At 43.2% G+C, this 17,769-nt stretch overlaps 1 protein-coding gene across 12 annotated transcripts in view; it reads left to right on the forward strand.

Annotated features, from left to right (window-relative positions):
* Positions 1–3,523: 3,523 nt before the first annotated feature.
* The window catches only part of KIF21A (kinesin family member 21A), a 91,327-nt gene continuing 77,081 nt past the window's right edge, over positions 3,524–17,769 (forward strand). For all 12 annotated transcript variants that reach the window (XM_083820022.1, XM_083820030.1, XM_083820033.1 and 9 more), the window contains exon 1: positions 3,524–3,795. In XM_083820022.1, the coding sequence (XP_083676148.1) occupies positions 3,752–3,795 (44 nt within the window). In that variant the 5' untranslated portion in view covers positions 3,524–3,751. The remainder of the gene's footprint in view (positions 3,796–17,769) is intronic.

The following is a 17,769-nucleotide window of genomic DNA, read 5'->3' on the forward strand; positions in this document are numbered from 1 at the left end:
TGGTGGACCTAGTGTTTAACTTGATAAAACCCACACATCTTGCTTGAAGTCTTCTAGTAGTCATAGTGTATTTGCTCTAGTTAATACAGGTTTACCAGAAATTAGTAATTTCAGCTGTTACTGCCTGTCTCAATAAAACAGTCTCACCTTGACTACTTAGCAGAAAAAGCACTAGAGAACATCACAGCTGTATTATGCATGTCTGGCTGTTGTCTGATAAGGTTTTGTATAGTGAAATCTTAAAAACAAACAAACAAACAAAAAAACTGTCAAAACATCATGGGCTAGATCCTCGTGGCTGTAAATTGTCTCAGCATCATTATTCTCTAGCACTTTTCTATTATTTCCATCAATAGAATCTCTTCTCAGAACTAAAGGATAACTCGAGCAGCTCAAAGTCATAGTCAACCCCCTTAGCATGGCCCTAACCAGCCAGCTGGACCTTTGATTGAACTAGCTTGGTTAGCATCAGTAAATTATCACAGTTAAAATATCTGAAGTTAAGGCTCTACTGCTCTAAGTGGTCTTGCAGTTCTTTAATTAGGTCTTTTCAAAATCAACCTATATGGCACATGCACGACCTAGGCAACCTGGCCACAAACATTACGAGGCCCAAGACTTGGGGCTTGGACATCTAGGTGGAGACGACTGAGCATAAGGGTGACTCATTGCTCTCCACAGACCGATGAGCTGCTCATCATGACTGTGTACAGCTCGTGATGTTCGGCTCTGTAATTTCTGACGCTTGAGGAACAATACGAGGAGCTTCCCCATCTGTGCAGCTGTGCATGTGCATGCACGTGTGTGTATTTGTCAGTCAGAGCCCTCGCCCGTCCAAATGCAGCTTTGTTTGTTTGCCCAGTGGATGAAGCTCGTGGCACTGAGTCACAGAGCAGAATGGAGGGGTGAAAGTATACCAGCCGTGACATGGGACTGCTGCCAAGGCACGATGCTCCTAGAAGTCCTCCTCAACGCGCTGAGCAGGGATCAGAGCCATAAAGTCCCTGGCTACTCCCCAGTTTTACAGTTTGTCCCCTCTCTGGGAGCCTCTGCAGCTGACCGGGGGTGACCAGCCGTGCCTGGTGCCTGTGCCTGGGAGTCCACAGCGGCGCTCTGCTGCGGGTCCTGCCTGTAGGCATGTTGAGGAGCATGAGGAGAGGGCACCCTCCCAGCTCATTCTTCAGCTGTGAGGTTTCACAAGTCTGTAAGAGTTACAATATAGCTTTATTAAAGATAAACAAGTCGTTGGCAGTATAGACGATGAAAGGGAGGGAGTGATTGTGCCCTTATTTATTCAAGCTAATCCTCCAACGAGGTGAATATGATGCTGGAGAGCACAGGTCAACCACATTATAAGAAAGGAAAAGCAGAAGTGATTTAAGTTTCCTGAGCCAACCAACCTAACAGTATAGCAGAATACTTGCTTATATTAAAGGAATAGGGAAAACCCAAAATAAAACAGTTCATTTAAATAAAAGGACTGTTATTTTCTCAAAACAGGGAATACAGGGAAAAATCTGTCATTAAGGAAATAGGACCTATGTCTTTTTCCTGGTTTACATCTGAATGGTCACAGAACAGGAAATTTACGTGAAATGTCAAGAAGCTAAATGTAACTTGTTTTATTATTTTCAGAGGAGTCTCTCATTGGACTGAAATCTTTAGGATAGAAAAGGTTAACAGGATATTATAAGACCAAAATAACCATAAATGACAAGAGAACAGTTTTACCACCCAAACTAGTTTTTACACCCATACTTCTGACTTTCTGTTTAATCCCAATGCAGATAAAAAATCTTTGTCATAAAGGTAAATCTTTTATGATTGAGATGTAAATACTGACCCAGCTGTATGAGTGATATTAAGCTCAGGAGGAGTTCTGCCAGACTGACTTTGCTAAATTCATCTTCAAAGCACAAGAGAGAGGGCTGAATGTGATCAGGCTGAGAGAAATGTCTAAGGGTTCAGGAGAGATAGAAAAGAAATGGCCCTGGCAAGTTCTAGAGTGTGATCCTGGGTCTGAGCAGCCGGGAATGTCACAGACAGCTCCTGCAGCTGCTGGCTGGGCATTTAGCACGGCTCATGCTGTGGAGAGCTGGAGGCGCGGACCTGCAGGCTTGTACGCATGCTCAGGGTGAGGTTGATAAGGCTTTGCTCTGCTGGGGCCTACCCAGCTAAAGATGCTGCGTGGAACACATGCAGAGTGATGTACAAGTACAAATTCGGCTTTAATGTGTTTGTTACATTAGCACTGTAGCTGTGTCAACCGGAAAGAAGTATTGGATACATTTAGATAAGAAAGTATCCACTTTACTAAAGCTATTACAGCAAAAACATAATAACCTTTGTGTTTTCCATGTTTGCTTAAGCTTTATTTTTAGCTTGAGTGGTAAATCTGATGTAAATAAATTATGATATATGATATGCTATAGGAGGCCACTCACCACGGAGCTATTGTTAAGTAGCTCAGTATAATAAAGGTAAATGCACAACACCGTCAGGAGTGTTTAGGTCCCACTAGGTGGAAACGCCCTGAACTATGAGCTTTCTATCACTTTCATTTTGAAGCTATTTTGCACGAATGCTAACACAATTAATCTGTGAGAACTTTATCTATTATCTATAAAATATTGTGAAAAAAAAATAGAAGCAAAGCATTTTGCCTGTGGCATAAAATAGAGAATATGGCTGGAAACCCAGGGAAAATTAGGTTTTATTCTGTGTGTACCAGGTTCCTGAGGCGGCTGCAGCCTGAACTACCTGCGCCTCCATTTTTCTGCCCTTCCAGTAAATGTTATGTCAGCACACCTCAGTGATATGCTGCGGAGCTTAAACCGCCCTGTTTTCCATCGACATCGGAGCTGTGTATGGCGGTGCTACGTGATTCAGAAGAGCACAGGAGACCACCATTTTGTACAGCAATCTCCAGGCCAGCCGCTTTCTGGAAACGCTCCAATCCTTAAGTGAATCAAGGAGAATAGAAGAGGGTGAGCGAGCGAGGAGGAGAAACATGCAGAGTAATGATGACACAGTGGATTTCTTCTCCTGAGGGGGGCTTGCTTGTGGAAGAGACGTGGATGGCCAGAAGCCCTGTCTGACGGTCAGACCTCACCTGCCCACCTCTGAGAGAGGCCAGGGCCTGGCAGCGAGCAGTATTTGCTACCAAACAACCTGAAGCACAAGGCTTTTAGCATACCAGTACAATTTAAAAAAAAAAAAAAAAGGGCTTATTCTGACAGAAAGCCTCCCTTAGGAATGCGGGTTGTTTTGGGCAAAACAACCGGGCTTGTCTCCTGGCAGGGGGTACCACTGGCATCAGAAATTCCTGTCAGCCGCCCACAGGGTTTCCAACTGCAAACCGCGCGTTTCGGTAGGGGAAGAGGACAGCGGGCCAGACCTCGGCCTGTGGGGTGACTGACAGACAGATGGACAGACGGACAGGCGGACAGACTGACTGACTGACTGACGGACTGACTGACTGACAGGCCGGCGGGCGGGCTGACGGCTCTCCCCGCCCAGGGCCGGAGCGGGGTGTGTGTGTGAGGGGAGGAGCGCCGCCACCTAGCGACTCGGGCACCCAAAATGGCTGGAGAGGGGAGGTGGAGGAGGTGAGGGGGGGGGAGCCGCTGCCTCCGCCTTCTCCTCCTCCTCTTCTTCGTCCTTCTCCTCTTCCTCCTCCTCCTCGTCCTTCTCCGTCGCCAGGGGACCCTCCCCGGCGCGGCGGGGCCGCTCTCCCGGCCCGCCCGGCACGATGTCGGCAGGCCAGGACGAGAGCTCGGTGCGGGTGGCGGTCAGGTAAGAAGCGGGGTGTGTGTGTATAGGGGGGGAAGAGCTGCAAAACCCTAAAAATATCGGGGCTAACCGCGGCCACACGCTGCAAACGCTTACTCATCGGGGAAAGGCAGCCCCTCGGCTCCAGCCGTTTGCATCGCGAAGCTCTGCCAGAGCAGCCTAGGATGATAAAGGGTTTTTCTTCTCCCACCCATAAACCTTGTACCTAAAATTGCATGGATGGGTTTCCGTGAGGCTGCTCACACTACACATGAATAACTCTATGTAGAAGCCGTAGTGGGAGTGGAGCTTAAATCATTTTGAAACATCAGCTAATTCAAATTGCTCTTTTATCGGAGATAAAAATCTGGTGTTCATCAGTGAACTCTTGGCTCTTCTCGGTTTTCTATGGGAAGATATTATTTCATTGTTTGAAGAACTTCCAGATTAGCCCACGGATGTCTTCGCTTTCAAGATGCCTTTACATAATTCAAACATAAGAGGAAATATACCCACGCATGCACCCATATATAAAACGTCAATATTTGGGTTTTGGTTGCAATGCTGAATGATGACGTCTTTTTTTCCTTTAAAGAAGATTCTTTGTATTATATGCTGATATTTGGAATATTTGATATTTATATTATATGCTGATGCGTCTGGAGTATTGTGCCACAAGAAAACAGGCTGTAGGGGAAGGTCTGTCCCTACCAGTTGGTCTTTACTGCTTCCATTTCACCTTATTAGATAAATAGGGGTTGTGCAGGCAAACAGAGGGCATGGATCTTTTTTTTTGGATGAAGGCCGTAGGAATAGGCGATGCTGCTGAATGCTGTTGTGGGTACGTGCTTGTGGGGGCAACAGTTCAATAGCACTTTGGGTGAACAGAGAAACGCTGCCCCTGCACGCTAACATGGGGCTTATGCTGCAGTTGTTCATTAAAGTCTGCTTGTGGTAGCGTTGTCTGTGTGGAGAGATGCTTTTGTGAGTGGTGTCTGTTGAAGCCCTTTTTCACAAAAATACAGGGAGGTATTATTCCAGAGTGTAATTAGGCTGTGTTTTCAAAAGGGAAAATATGAGATAGGTGTGATTCTAAAAATAGGGCGTGTTACAGGTTAGCAGACTGCTCTGTCATTTGAAGAAAATATTAAATATCTCCCGAGCCAAAAAAAATAGTGATGTAGAAGTTCATTTAAAATACAAAGGGTTGTTGTAACTAGGAATTAAATAAAAGCTACTGGTGCAAATAGGTTTATGGCTGTAGATGTGCGATGAATAGATTAGAAATAGTATCTGGCAAAAAATTTGTAAAAGTGAATTAACATCACTCAGCTGGATTAAAATAGTTCACTGTAGCTCTTAAAACAAATCCCAGACGTTACAAGGCACATTTCTGTAATACCTTTGTATAACTAACACCTTATATCTGAGTATAGTTCACTGGTAATGAGGGATTACATCTTTCCTCCTGTCTGCTTTCTTCCTCTGGAAGATTAACTATTCATGTACAAGATTTCTCCTTCTCTGCTTAGAAATCATGAACAAAAGCGTGCACAATTACTCTTTCCCCACCAGTGACTCTGTTTAGATTGTTTTCTGCTGTTTCTGGTTGTGTATTTTGTGAGGTCCTATAACACACCATGAGTTGCAAGACCAGTTGCATCAGCGCATTGCTGTACAGCGCGCTATGAAAACTGGATTCTGTTTTCTTCTCCTTCTTCAGTTCTTTTGGGGAACTTGAGCTTAATTAAGTGGAGTGATGATCTCCACTGTTGCGATGATTTAGTCTTTGTTCTGATATGTATGTTTTCTGAACATGGCTTGCTCAACAGGAGGACCAGCTTTTAGGTTGCTACCCACGTGGTAGTGGCTGAACCGAGGTATTTCAAAGGCGTATTGCACTGAACCCGCTGCAGCACTGAATTTGCTTAAACTTGAAACATCAGCTGAAGAACAGACATTACTGAAATGGTTTAGCAAATTGTTTTTTTTTTCCCAGAACATGGTTATCTCACTTAATTGTATACAACACCATTAAAAATATTTCTTTCCAATTAACACCACCTTTAAGCTATCATTTTGTATGCTAATTGCTCTCCATTTTCTTCAGTGTAATAATGGGTTTGTGAGCGATGAACTAAATACTCCGGTTTAGTGAAGCATGATAGCTGAAAATAGTTTGCCATATAATCCAGTAACTAATGTAAAATTCCCCAATTAAGAAAAAAAAATTCTTTCTTCATTGTCAGCCGCCTCTGAAAGACTTGTGGACTCAGATTTTGATGATGGTCTGCTACTTCAACAAAGAGCCTGGCTCTTTGCATTCCTCTGTCTGACTGTGCGTAGTGTCTGCTTTCAGATGAAATTAGAGAGCCCCTGTGATAGTTACCTAATCAGGTGGCTGTTTTTTCTTTTAAATGTGAAAAGCTATCCTCTTGGCAAACCTGAAATTACCGTCTTGCTTTTCAGAAAGTCTCTTCAGCGTGTGATGATTTTGCTGAGGAGGCTATGAAATGGTGGAAATGTCGGGCAGATGTTTCTGGAACCAAGTCCATGAAAGGATGTCAGTTATAGTTCCAAATTTCTGCGTCTTGCCATGTTAGTGGTGTCTGCAGCCAAGGTATAGCGTACAGGTTTCCTGGGCAGGTGAAGGTCTCACGTAACATTGAGGATCTCACTAGCCAGCAGTTTGTGTCCGTGCTGCACACAGGGTCATGGTGCGAGCTGTCCGGGGCTTGGCTGGGGTCGCAGGGCTTGAAATAGCTCCAGGAGCAGAGGTAGCAGTGCCTGCCCTCGCTCCTTGTAGCTTGCAGTGGTACAGTTCCAGCATCCTACCAGTGCTGGTCTAAGCAGACCAGAAAGTTGGGCTTAGGTCCTTTGCACTTTTGGATGCAGGCTAGACAAGGGAACTGCTGAAGAATAATAACGTGTGGATGGAAGTCACCAGGAGGCTTGCTTGGAGGACTTCTCTCTGATGGAGCATGGAAAGATGTCTGTTACGTGGATCCTGTTATGCAGAAGACGTCAACGCTGTAGTAAACATCTGTCTTCTGGTTCTCCGAAGAAGGACGAGCTTGATTCACTGTGAGTCATTGAACGTCCCAGACACACAGATGATAAGCTTCAGTGTTGATTTGTAACGCTGCCTTGTCAGATGCTAAATGGGGGAAAAAAAAAAAAAGAAGAAATAACGAAGAGTTATGTGAAAAGATGAATCACTCGGGAAGCTGACCACCGGTCAAGTAAAATGGCTATTGACACGTGGCTGGGTGACACCTCGGGTGGAGCGGACAATAAAAGGACATGAATTGATGGTTGGTGAAGCTAAAGGAAATGGGGCTCTGGCGTTGGGTGTGCTGTCATGGTGAAAGATGTGCCTTCTTCCCTGCTTTGGCAAGATAACAAGAGTGCTGCTGCGATCAGCATCTCTCCTGTGTTCCATCCCTCGTGCCAAGAGGGGGAGAACTGCTCCCCTCTTCCTCACCTGTGCAAAGTAGCCGGGGGATCTGGCCGCCAGCTCTTCCCCGAAATATCTTAAAAGTGCCCTTATTGTACCCGCCCTGGGTGTCTGCAACACTTCGTAACACAGCTTCGCTTCCCTGAAGTCTTGGTGTTTGCCAAGCATGGAAATGATGTGCGCAAAATGTACCGCCTCTATCAGGAAACTTCTTAAATAACAGGGGAAGTAGTAATTGTAGCTCAAGAATTAAAAACTTCTATTTCTGGCATTCCAAGAGGGGAGATGGGGCACTCTAGAAAGGCCTGCTGATTACTAATACAATTTGGGAGCATAAATTTAGCAACCAATCAGGCTGTTTGTGGCATGAAATCAGGACGCACTGTTAACTTTTGATAAGGCAAACGGGCTGCGTTCAAGCCGTGTAACCTTAGCCTTCCGAGGCATAGATTTGTTATGGAAACACTGGATTTGTTCCTACCCTGGCCCTAGTTCTTGAACTACGTGACCAGTTGGCTCTCTTCTGCGTTTTTTTCCTCCTTTGCTTGTTTCTGTGTTTTTTTCACCCCATCTACTGTTTGTCTACCTTTTCACCTTTTGCATTCCCCTTCTCAGCACTTTTTTCTGATTGCACCAAAGTTTTTTTTTTTTCCTCTGTGACAGACCCAGCTATTGCACACCAGAAAATAAGCAGCTGAGTGGAGGGAACCTGGCTTTTTTTTTTTTTTTTGGTAGCTGTGCTTTGACGCCCTTCGGCTGTTGAAATTAATTTTCTTTCTTAGGCTGCTGTTCTGCAAACACTTAGTGTTGTGTCTAAGCTTCCTGCCACGAATAGATCCTGAAATGTCAGACGAGTGGCCGTGTGTGCTGTGGTATATACATCGTAAGCTCTGGCGGGCAGAGGCTCTCGTTTGTGCTTCCCATACAGCGCTAAGCGTTCTCACGCTGTATAAATCAGTCTGTAAGTAGATAAGCAACAGCAATACATTACAGTACTGTGAATTGGCTCCTAAAAATGAGCCAAAGATTTCCTTTTATTAGACAACTATTATCATCCAGCTGTAATTATGTGAAGGTTTGAAAGTTTTGGGGCAAAATGTCTTGGAAAGTTGAGTATTAATGAAGTTCAGTCTAGCAGTATGCAAGTATTCCCTGCCAAAGACAAAAAAAAATGTTGAACAGTATCAAATAGTAATTTTTTGAGTCATGTCAGGTGTTGGGAAATACTTCTTTTGGAAAGGGAGTCTGTTAATGGAAAGCTACAAAGGAGATTTTGTTTTTGGAAAGCTCATGTTTCATATCTTTTGTAAGTTTTGATGTTTCCCTTTGTACCGTGACTTAAACAAACATTCCCTTGTCCTTCAGTGAAACTTTATGCCACTCCATCCATATGTTTTGCATTTCAGCTGAAAAAAACCCACAGCACCATCTGCTGCTGAATTAATTCAGGTTTCATCATATCTGACTCGATCAACCGTAACTGATGTTGCTTGGGGCAGGCTGAAATCTGTGATCTTGCTTTCTAGGAAATAAACTTGCCTTTCCACCACCCGTGATGTAAACACAAACTCATCCTCTCATGGAGGGGAAAAAAAACCTAGTCAGACATTTTCCTTGATGTTACAATTTCCATGCCAAAAGATGAATGTATCTTGAATTAAAAAAAAAGGGGGGGGGGAAGAAAAAGGCAATGAGTGGTATCAGTCTGTCCATACTTGTGGGTGAATTGTGTTTTTAACTTGGCATTTCGTAAAGTTTGTAGAAGACTTTGGATTTTCTAAGCGAATTAAACTCCCATTTCCATTTGGTGGTATTTCCTTTGCTACACTCTTTGGAGAGTTTGGGTTTAGGTTGTCGGCTCAGACGTTCCTTTATTACTGAGCTCCTGAAGGCTTCGCATTTTCCTTTTTTCTGTGTGACTTCTGCAAATTCTTCTACAGTAGGTGAATGACCCTTGTGCTTGGGATGGAGGCAGCCTCGCTCCCTCCCTCTGCTTTCCCTTTATTTGCTTTAAGTGTTTTACAGGTTGCCCTTGCTGCCCTGCCTGAGATGGCTGCTGGAATTCTTGCTTTCCTCTTACGTTACCTGACTGCTGCTGGGGAATTAAAGCCATTTGAGGTGCCTTTTTATCTGCTTAAGGAAAAGATTCAGTATTCTGTCATATCTGGGGCTGCTGGGGCACAGGTTTTTTTTCTTATGCTAATTTAATTCTCATGTAAAATACTCGCAAGAAGTTAAAAGTATTGTTTGAACTGGAGAACAAGAAAGTTTAATTAGAAATCAAACACCATCTGAACGAGTCCAGCAAGAGTAACTACATGAGCTGTGCCTTTTCCTTGTGTCCTCTTTCCCCTCTACTCTCAAAATGTTTTAAATCTTGTTCATTTTCTTCCTGTTCTTCCTCCTTTTTTGTAGTCCTCTGTGTTTATTGCCAGTTTTCCCTGGTGAAACTTTGCTGAAAGAAACGTCTGCTCCTGTGTGACTAAAGGCAGAAACGCAGCCTTATTTTTCCAACCAGTTCTCTTGTTTGATGCATTTGCCATAGCAACAAGATGCAAATGGAGAGCAGTGAAAGGGTTTGCAGGTCGGTGGCCTGGTGGCTTTGATGTGTGGAGAAGGCCTGTTCAGTGGGTGTTTTTAAACTGTGAACCACATGCATTGCCTTGGAAAAATCCGTGAAGGGACATATTTGTGAAACTTTTCCTTCCTTGAAGTTGTTCATGTTGGTCCTGAAAAGAGTAATTTCTTTGAACTGGTGCATTTCTTGTAATGTGTGATTAAAACCAGTTGTTTTTATAGGTCACAGAGTAAAAATCTTTCCATATGCTGCAGGGACTGGTCTGAAGTGCTCACCTGCGGAGTTTGTGTAATTGGGGTGGGTGATAGGGGTTTGGAGTGCTTACATCCACGCCATGTCCCCTTAGCCATGTGTAGCCTCCAAACATAAGCCTTGGCAGCAACACAACCTTAGTAAAAGCTTCTGATATTATTGTTCCTCACACACAGTAATTCGTGTGCATTCAAGCTGAAGAGCGCTTTCCAACTGTTGGTTTTAAGAATGGATTCAAGCATTTGTTGTCTAGATAACTTTTCTTTCTCACTGCTGGTTCTTGTGTTTGTACTGCTACAGGAATGCTACGTAGTTCAGTTGGTCAATAAATACTTAGCTCTTTGGGAGGATGTTTTACATTTAATGCAGATTCTCCATTCTTCAAGTCCTCCAGGTTTCCTGCAATGCTTTCTCTTGTGTACGGTAGCTAGAAGGACACCGATCTCCCCCTCACTCCCCTTTCATTTATTTTCAGCATAATCGATCCTTTAAGAACATCAATAAAGCATGATTCTTGAGGTGGGTAAGAGTTAAAGGGCTGTAGCATGCTGGTTCAGCTAGCAGAGCTGAACATGCAGAAGGATATAGCTAATAGGACCGGACAGGAAATGTTCCTCTCTCATTAGACATCTCAAAGTCTGACTCTATCTTTTCTGCCCTAGTTTCTTTTGATAAAGGAAGATTTTGTTCAAACATTCTTCTTAGTCTAGTTTGTCTAGACTAATCTAATACAGAGTTTTTGAACAAAGGTCTGCCGTGTCTTGGGTCAATGACCAACCACTTGGTTATTGTCTTTGTTGGGACAGAAGCCAACAACCTGTGTATTTCTTCTTTGTCATTTTCATTCACTATTTTTTTCCTTTTATTTCTATCCATGATAGCAGTCTTAAACAGAAGACAACTGAAACACCAAAGGTAATGCGGCATTTAAACCTGGAAAGCTGTATAGCTGCAGAGTATTAATGTCAGTCATGACATTATACTGAACTATGTAACTTGTTAGCAATGTTGATAAACGTGGATTTTTTTTCGTTTTGTTTGTTCTTTAAAGTCTTATCTATACACGTTACTTTGGAGACTAGGCGGGATTGATTGTTCCCCTATTTTCTTTTTCTAGTTACAATTATATCATAAGAGTGAATGATTGGTACATTTAAGAAAGGTTAATGTGTTTTATAAGCAAATTGTTTGAAACACATGAAAGACCATGAAATATTTTCACACACGGTTAAGGTGGAATAAATATCTGAATATATATTTTTTTCGAGGCATGAGAGAAAAGAGAAGGGTTACTCTTTTTATAGTTTGAAGAAGTAGTAAGTCAGAGAGAAGGCCACCTGTTTAACTTAAGTAACTAAAAGTGTGATTTACACTTCTGATCTAATCAGCCAGCTCGTCACTCAGGAACAATGAAACTGACCTTGTGATCTTCATTAGCAGAACTTTGAGTTCAGCAAAAAGTGTTCTGGCTGGTGTTCAGTGAGCTCTAAAAATCAGATCAGAGGTAGGACTGAACTGGTATTGTCAGGTAAGTTATTTGATGTTTAGTTACACTGACACTTAATTGTCCTCTTTTTTTTTTTGTTTTGTTTTGTCCTCCCAAAAGCTTCAGGCTGATTCTTTTCCTGCTCGTGGCCCCTGAAGTGACCTACATTGGCTGGTCATCTAGTCAACCTGCTGTCTTGGCTGTGTAGGTCTGCTTCATCTGTTTTCCCCAAAGCCTTTGGGGGAACAGATGGGCTCTTAATCGTTCTTTACGTGTCAACGAATAAAGCCTTGCTAGGCCCAGAAGAGGAAGAAACATTCTACAGTTGAGAGGTTTAGATGAAAGTGCTCTGTTCGGTACTTTCAGCCCCAAAAGCAGGGGTTGATTTTAAACTCTTGTGACTGGTGAACACCAAGACATTTTGGGGGAGGAAGAGGAGACTTACGGAAAGTGGTGTTAGCCTATATCTTGGATACTAGTTGACTGAACGTAAAGGGCAAGTGAGCTCTCTGCTGTTGTTATAGGCAAGAATTCAAGCGATTATAAATAATGCATAAAAATTGATCATGAAACAAACATTGTGGCAAAAAAAAAATAGTATATAGAGAAAATGGAGTTTTTATGCAAGGCATGAAGTAATTTATACCTTGATAATGTACTGATAATGTGTTGGCTGATGTCCAGTGTTCAGTTTAGGGTGCCACTGTTCGAGACAAATGCAGACTAATTAATTGTGTTTAGAGGCAATTCAGGAGAGAAGGGAGATGACTGGGCATCTAGGGAACAGGACCAGTTCCGTAATGTGAGAGATGGGAAGTGAAGACTGCAAAAAAAAAAAAAAAATACCTGAAGCCAAACGCGAAGTAAAAGGGAATAAATTGTTCTTCATGTTCCAGGTGAAATGGATAAATGTTAATAGTCTTGACTTACCCTAAGAAAAGGAAAAGATAGGAAGAGAACTGTTTACTGTTGTAAGGATGGATGTCCTGGAGCAGTTTGTGGGGCTGTGAAATTGCCCATAGGAGAGACTTCTAAAACCAGCTCAAACTTCTGTCTGCCAGGAACGCTTTGGACATAGCTGATATTGGTACAGAAAGGTAGAGTGGGTGAATAAACCCTCTGACCTTCCAGGTCTTTTCCATCTCAGTTGCCTGTAATTCCATGGAGCTGCATGTTCAGTGCCAAGGCCTGCATTCAGCAGCTGAATGATCCCGTTCAGAGGCCACAATATGCTTACAGAGGTATGACAATGTCCACGTTAACAATAAAGCTTTGGAAATTTGGAAGGGTAAGCTTAGACTAATTCAAGTATGGAGGGAACTCCGGAGGTCATCCGAACCAACCTTCCACCCAAAGCAGGGTCAAAACTAAATTCAGGCCATGTTGCTCAGGGCTCTATCGAGTTATTCGGTCTTGGAAAAACCTTCAAGAGTGGAGAGTCCTCGGTCTCTCTGGGAAGCCAATACATGGCTGTCCTCATGGGGAAAACATTTTCCTTACGCCACCCTGGGAAGTCTCTTGCTTTAGTTTATGACTACTGTCTCTTGTTCTCCTAGCCTCAGTAAGGAGCTTGGCTTGGTCGTCTTGGTCATCTTCTCAGGTATTGGAAGAGAACAGGCAACAGCTAAAAGCCAGCAAGATATTGAAGAACTCCATGTGTATAGTCTTGAAAAGGGTGAGATATGGGGGAGGGCTTCAGCAAAGGGACCCCAGCCTCTTCTCCAGATGGGTTCTGAGTATGAAGGACATAGCAGGGCCTTGGCAGACTGACGGGCGTGCAGTGGTGGTGATGATAAGGCTGCTGTTGGGAGGTAATGTGTTGTAAGCATCCGCAGCATGAAGTAGTTGAGGCTTTTGTTTCGGTTTGCATGGTTAATAGATTCTTCTTGTTCTGAAGTCTATTCCCTGCCACCCCCTGGTCTTGAAGGCTGCTTCACGATAGGTGTGATGTTGCTGCTGTGGAGGCCTTTGGAATGTGATTCAGTGAAGGGTAACGATCTGCTTCCCTCTCCTCTCTGTGGGAATACTTGGCAGTCACCTTTGCCACAGTTTAAGCTCATTTATGCTTTTGGCCAAGCTGACTAACAAGAACAATTAACCTCCAGCACTGCTTAATGTTTAGTTGCTTTATAGATGTTCTTGCTTTCCTTAACAATCTCATAGAGTAATTGTTTCCCTGTCCTGCCCGTGACAATTCAGGTTTCATTCTTTCAGTTTTGGTTTGTTCAATATATATTCTGTAAGTCGGAAAGAAACGCAAGCAGTAGTCATTGCTTTATCACATGAAGCATGTGATGATCTTGTGAATACAAACAAAGCGTTGGTTACATATCTTGGAACAGTTTCTCATGACTCTTAGGAAATTAGTTATAATTTGTGCATTATCCATTTTTGTCCTGTCCTTGGAGAAATGGATTTTTAAATTTTCAAGAGTGTTTTTTTTTTTTTCCTCTTCTCCTCTGTATTTGTGTGCTCCCATAATGACTGCCGAGCATTGGGCAAAGTAACATTCACTTTGGTTTGTGTTGTTGGATGCCTGCCTAGTATCCGTGTCTGAGTTGTCTGGTTGAAGTTCAGTCTGTTTGAAACAGAGGCGTGTACTGGGGGACCGGGGAAAGTCCTTTGAAGCTCCCGACATCTGCATCTTTCCTGGACAACACCTACTGCTTTGGATTTCTCAGGCTGCCACTAGGAAATGCTACTGACTAACCAGCTTTATCAGATATGTCGAGGAAATTTGACGTGGTCTAGCCAGAAGACTCTTTTAATTTTTATTTTTCATGTGTACTCTGTAATTCATACTTGCCTATTTCCTCTTTTAGCTTAAAGTGTTTTTGGGAAGGCCGTGTGTCCAACCAAGGACTGTCAGGTGGGGCAGAATGCTGGTGATGTACGGCTCGACATCCTTTTGTGAAAGCAGCTCTCCTGTGTGCCCCCGCAGCAGAGAGGGGATGGTCACTGCAGCACAGCCATGTGTGTGAGAGGGCCTGCCCTCTGCCCCAAAGCTGCATCAATTGGCATTGGGGTGTTTTTCCATTCCGATAATAGAAATGAACTCTGGGATCCTGACTGTTAACCCACTTTCTGTTCAAAATAGGCAACAGTGCTGTAATTTGAATTTAATTTACTAATGCATAAGTGGTTTAAAGATAATAGCTGTATTTCGTATACAAAACTTGTACACTTGGCTTTCCTTTAGTCACTCTTAATGTTTGCTGTGGGATATAGGGTTTGGGCTTGGTTCTTCATTGACAGTTAATGCTGTATTTGCTGCTTTATTGTCTCCAATTTTGGCAAGATCTGTCTCTAGCTTCTGATGTCAGATCCTCCAAAGTGGTTTTGAATGCCACCCCTCAGAGCCAGTCAGTTTAAGGCATGAATTTAAGGTATTGTAACCCAGGGTTTCAGGTATTAATTCATTCAACTCATTGTGAGACATTTTCTCTCAGAGTCACTTTACTTTTAGTACAAAATATCAATTGGATTATAAAAATTTATTTTCCTTATCTGGTTGTCCTCTGAGGCTGAAGGCTCTGTCTCTGGAGATCTTAGATGTAGATGTGGAAAGCACCAGAAGAAAAACTGGTGGGCAAAAACACACACTGATGGATTTATTAGCATGTGAGCACTGGTGTTGGTCGATGTAAAGTGATACTTGATGTATAACTTATAATGTGCTGCTGGGAGAAATAGCTGAAAGAGCTTTTGTGTTCAAGGGCTTTATTTTCTCTCTGGGAGAGAGAAGTGCTACAGTTGTTGCCAGTACTGGGAATTGTCTGGGTGTATGAGCTGTTTGGCTGGGCAGTGCCATATGTGACCTATATCGTAGAATCACAGGATGGCTCGGGTTGGAAGGGACCTCAAAGCTCACGCAGTTCCAGCCCCCTGCCAGGGGCAGGGACACCTCCCACCAGACCAGGCTGCCCAAAGCCCTGTTTATCCTGGTCTTAAACACTTCCAGGGATGGGGCATCCATGACCTCTCTGGGCAATCTGTGCCAGTGCCTCACCACCCTCTGAGTAAAGAATTTCCTCCGAACCTCTAATCTAAATCTCCACTCTTTTAGTTTAAAACCATTCCCCCTTGTCCTGTTGTTATCTGACTGAGCAAAGAGTCGCTCTCCATACACCAGCGTCCCCAGTTCTGTGTGCCAGCATGAGCAAACGCTCAGTTCGAGGTCACTGGCCGTCTCTCTTCCAAAGCTGGCACTGCTTAAATAATCTGTGTAACTTGTTTTAGTGTTGTTTGTTTGTTTTTTTTTCTTTCAGTACAGGACTAAGTTATAGGGCTTTGGACACCTGTCCCTATTTATAGGGTCACCTCTGGTGGTGGGATATCAATAAGCTCATCTCCTGAGGATTTATTTGGTATGAATGTCTCTTTGAGTTGTGTCCAATTGCAGCACAAATGTAGGGGATGTCTTCAATTAATCTGTAAATAGCTGAAACGTTTTGTTCCCAAAGGAAATGGACCCTCAGAGCTCTCCCTCTCATCCCCTCCAGCTAGGTAGCAATAACAAGACAGTGCAGCACCAGGGATTTTTCAGTTTTATTGTTGCGTCTAAAAAGTTCAAAAAAGACACAGCCAGAGCTTTGTTCCTTTCTTTTAATCCACAGATCTTTCCGGATATCCTCAATTATGTGCCATTACATACTGGGCTTCTTCAGTTCAGTATGCTGGGGGCTGACGCAAAAATCGCAGGAGAGCTCCAGATTGCACAAGGAAATCGTTTGTTGGTTTTAAGTTTTTTCCGCAGAAAAGAAAATCAATTTCTTTTTTGGGTCAGGTTTTTCCTCATTTGTTTACGAGCCCTGGTCTAGTTTTTTTTTGTTTTAAATTGTTAACTAAGGTAGGTGACAAGGGACTGTAAATGTCAGGTTCTCTCTTGATCCTTTTTTTCATTTAAACGTGGCTCTAGCAAGTGTTGCTGGTTGTTCCTGCTGTGGCAGCAGGTTCGAGGTGGAGTGTCACTGCCGTACCATCTTCCAGCTGCTGAATCGGTGTTGCTGTGTTTCTGCTGCCTTGGCAAGGCCCCTCTGCTGCTGTCGAGGGGAGTCAACAATCTCCCAGTGCTGCCGTAGCCTGGGAGCCAACAACCCAAATGCTCTGCTTTGAATCAGCTGCTAGGAAACGCAGGGTACGAGCTGAGAGTAAGTGGCTGTGGTACCCCAGGTTACGACCGTGGTGATGGGTGGTATAGAGAAAACACGCAGGATTGTGTACATTTTTGATCCATGAACTCTGATAAGATTATCTGACGTGTTGTGTAACGCCTGACAGCGGGATTTGATTGAGAATCCAATTATGCGTGTAGTTAGAGGCATGCTTGTTTGTGAGGTGTAACCAGTCCTGACCTCAAACTTCACGGCAGGGAAATCCTCTCCTTTCATTTCCTTAGCTCCAGATAATCCTGCTCCCTGCTCTGAATCTCTGGCTCATTTAGTTTCAACTTGTTTTGCTCTCCTCCTTGGGCCGCTGGCTCTTAATTCAGAGGCCTAGCAATGGTTAACTCCAGTAAGTATGGTTGAGAAATAACCTATTTGTAGTTCTCCATGGGCCTTGCTAATTATTCATGTGATGAGGCTTATATAAGGGCCGCATTGCAGTTGCGCTTCATCTGATGACAGCGTTTTGTATTTCTGTGTAAACAGAAGTCAAGCGATAAGGCATGGGCAAGCAAAGTCTATAGGTGAAACCAGGGAGAAAGCAAACTTCGGGGAGGATCTTAAGGTGGTTCCATCTGCTGAACTGCTTCATTTTTTTAAAAACGAGATTTTAGAGGTGTTTTTTTTTTTGATAACTGAAAGAACCTTCATTGCCATTGCCGTGCCTTGCTTTAACATTTAAGATTCAGTAGTGGTCAGTTGGACCAAACAATATTTTCTTGAATAGTATGACTTAACAAAATATTGAAAGTTAAAACAGGACAGATATTTTTATCTTCAGCTTTGACACTGAAATTGTAAAAGTAGCCTGTCATGCGAGAGTTATAACCACCTATTTCAGAGATCTGCAAATTCCAGAAGAAAACAAATAGCATTGATCTGCTAATGCTTTGTTAGGCCCTTGATTAATACTGCTGGGCAATCTGTCTAGAATATGAATTAGCTTAAGAAATGTTGCCTAAATATTCCGCTTTTTTCTCTAGGTACCTGTCGCGTCAAAATATATGTTGGAATAAACAGCTTTCTGCCTGTTCTCCCCATCTATCAAACTTTCTTGATG

Source organism: Anser anser (genome assembly GCF_964211835.1).
Source record: "Anser anser genome assembly, chromosome: 1".
Taxonomy (NCBI): domain Eukaryota; kingdom Metazoa; phylum Chordata; class Aves; order Anseriformes; family Anatidae; genus Anser; species Anser anser.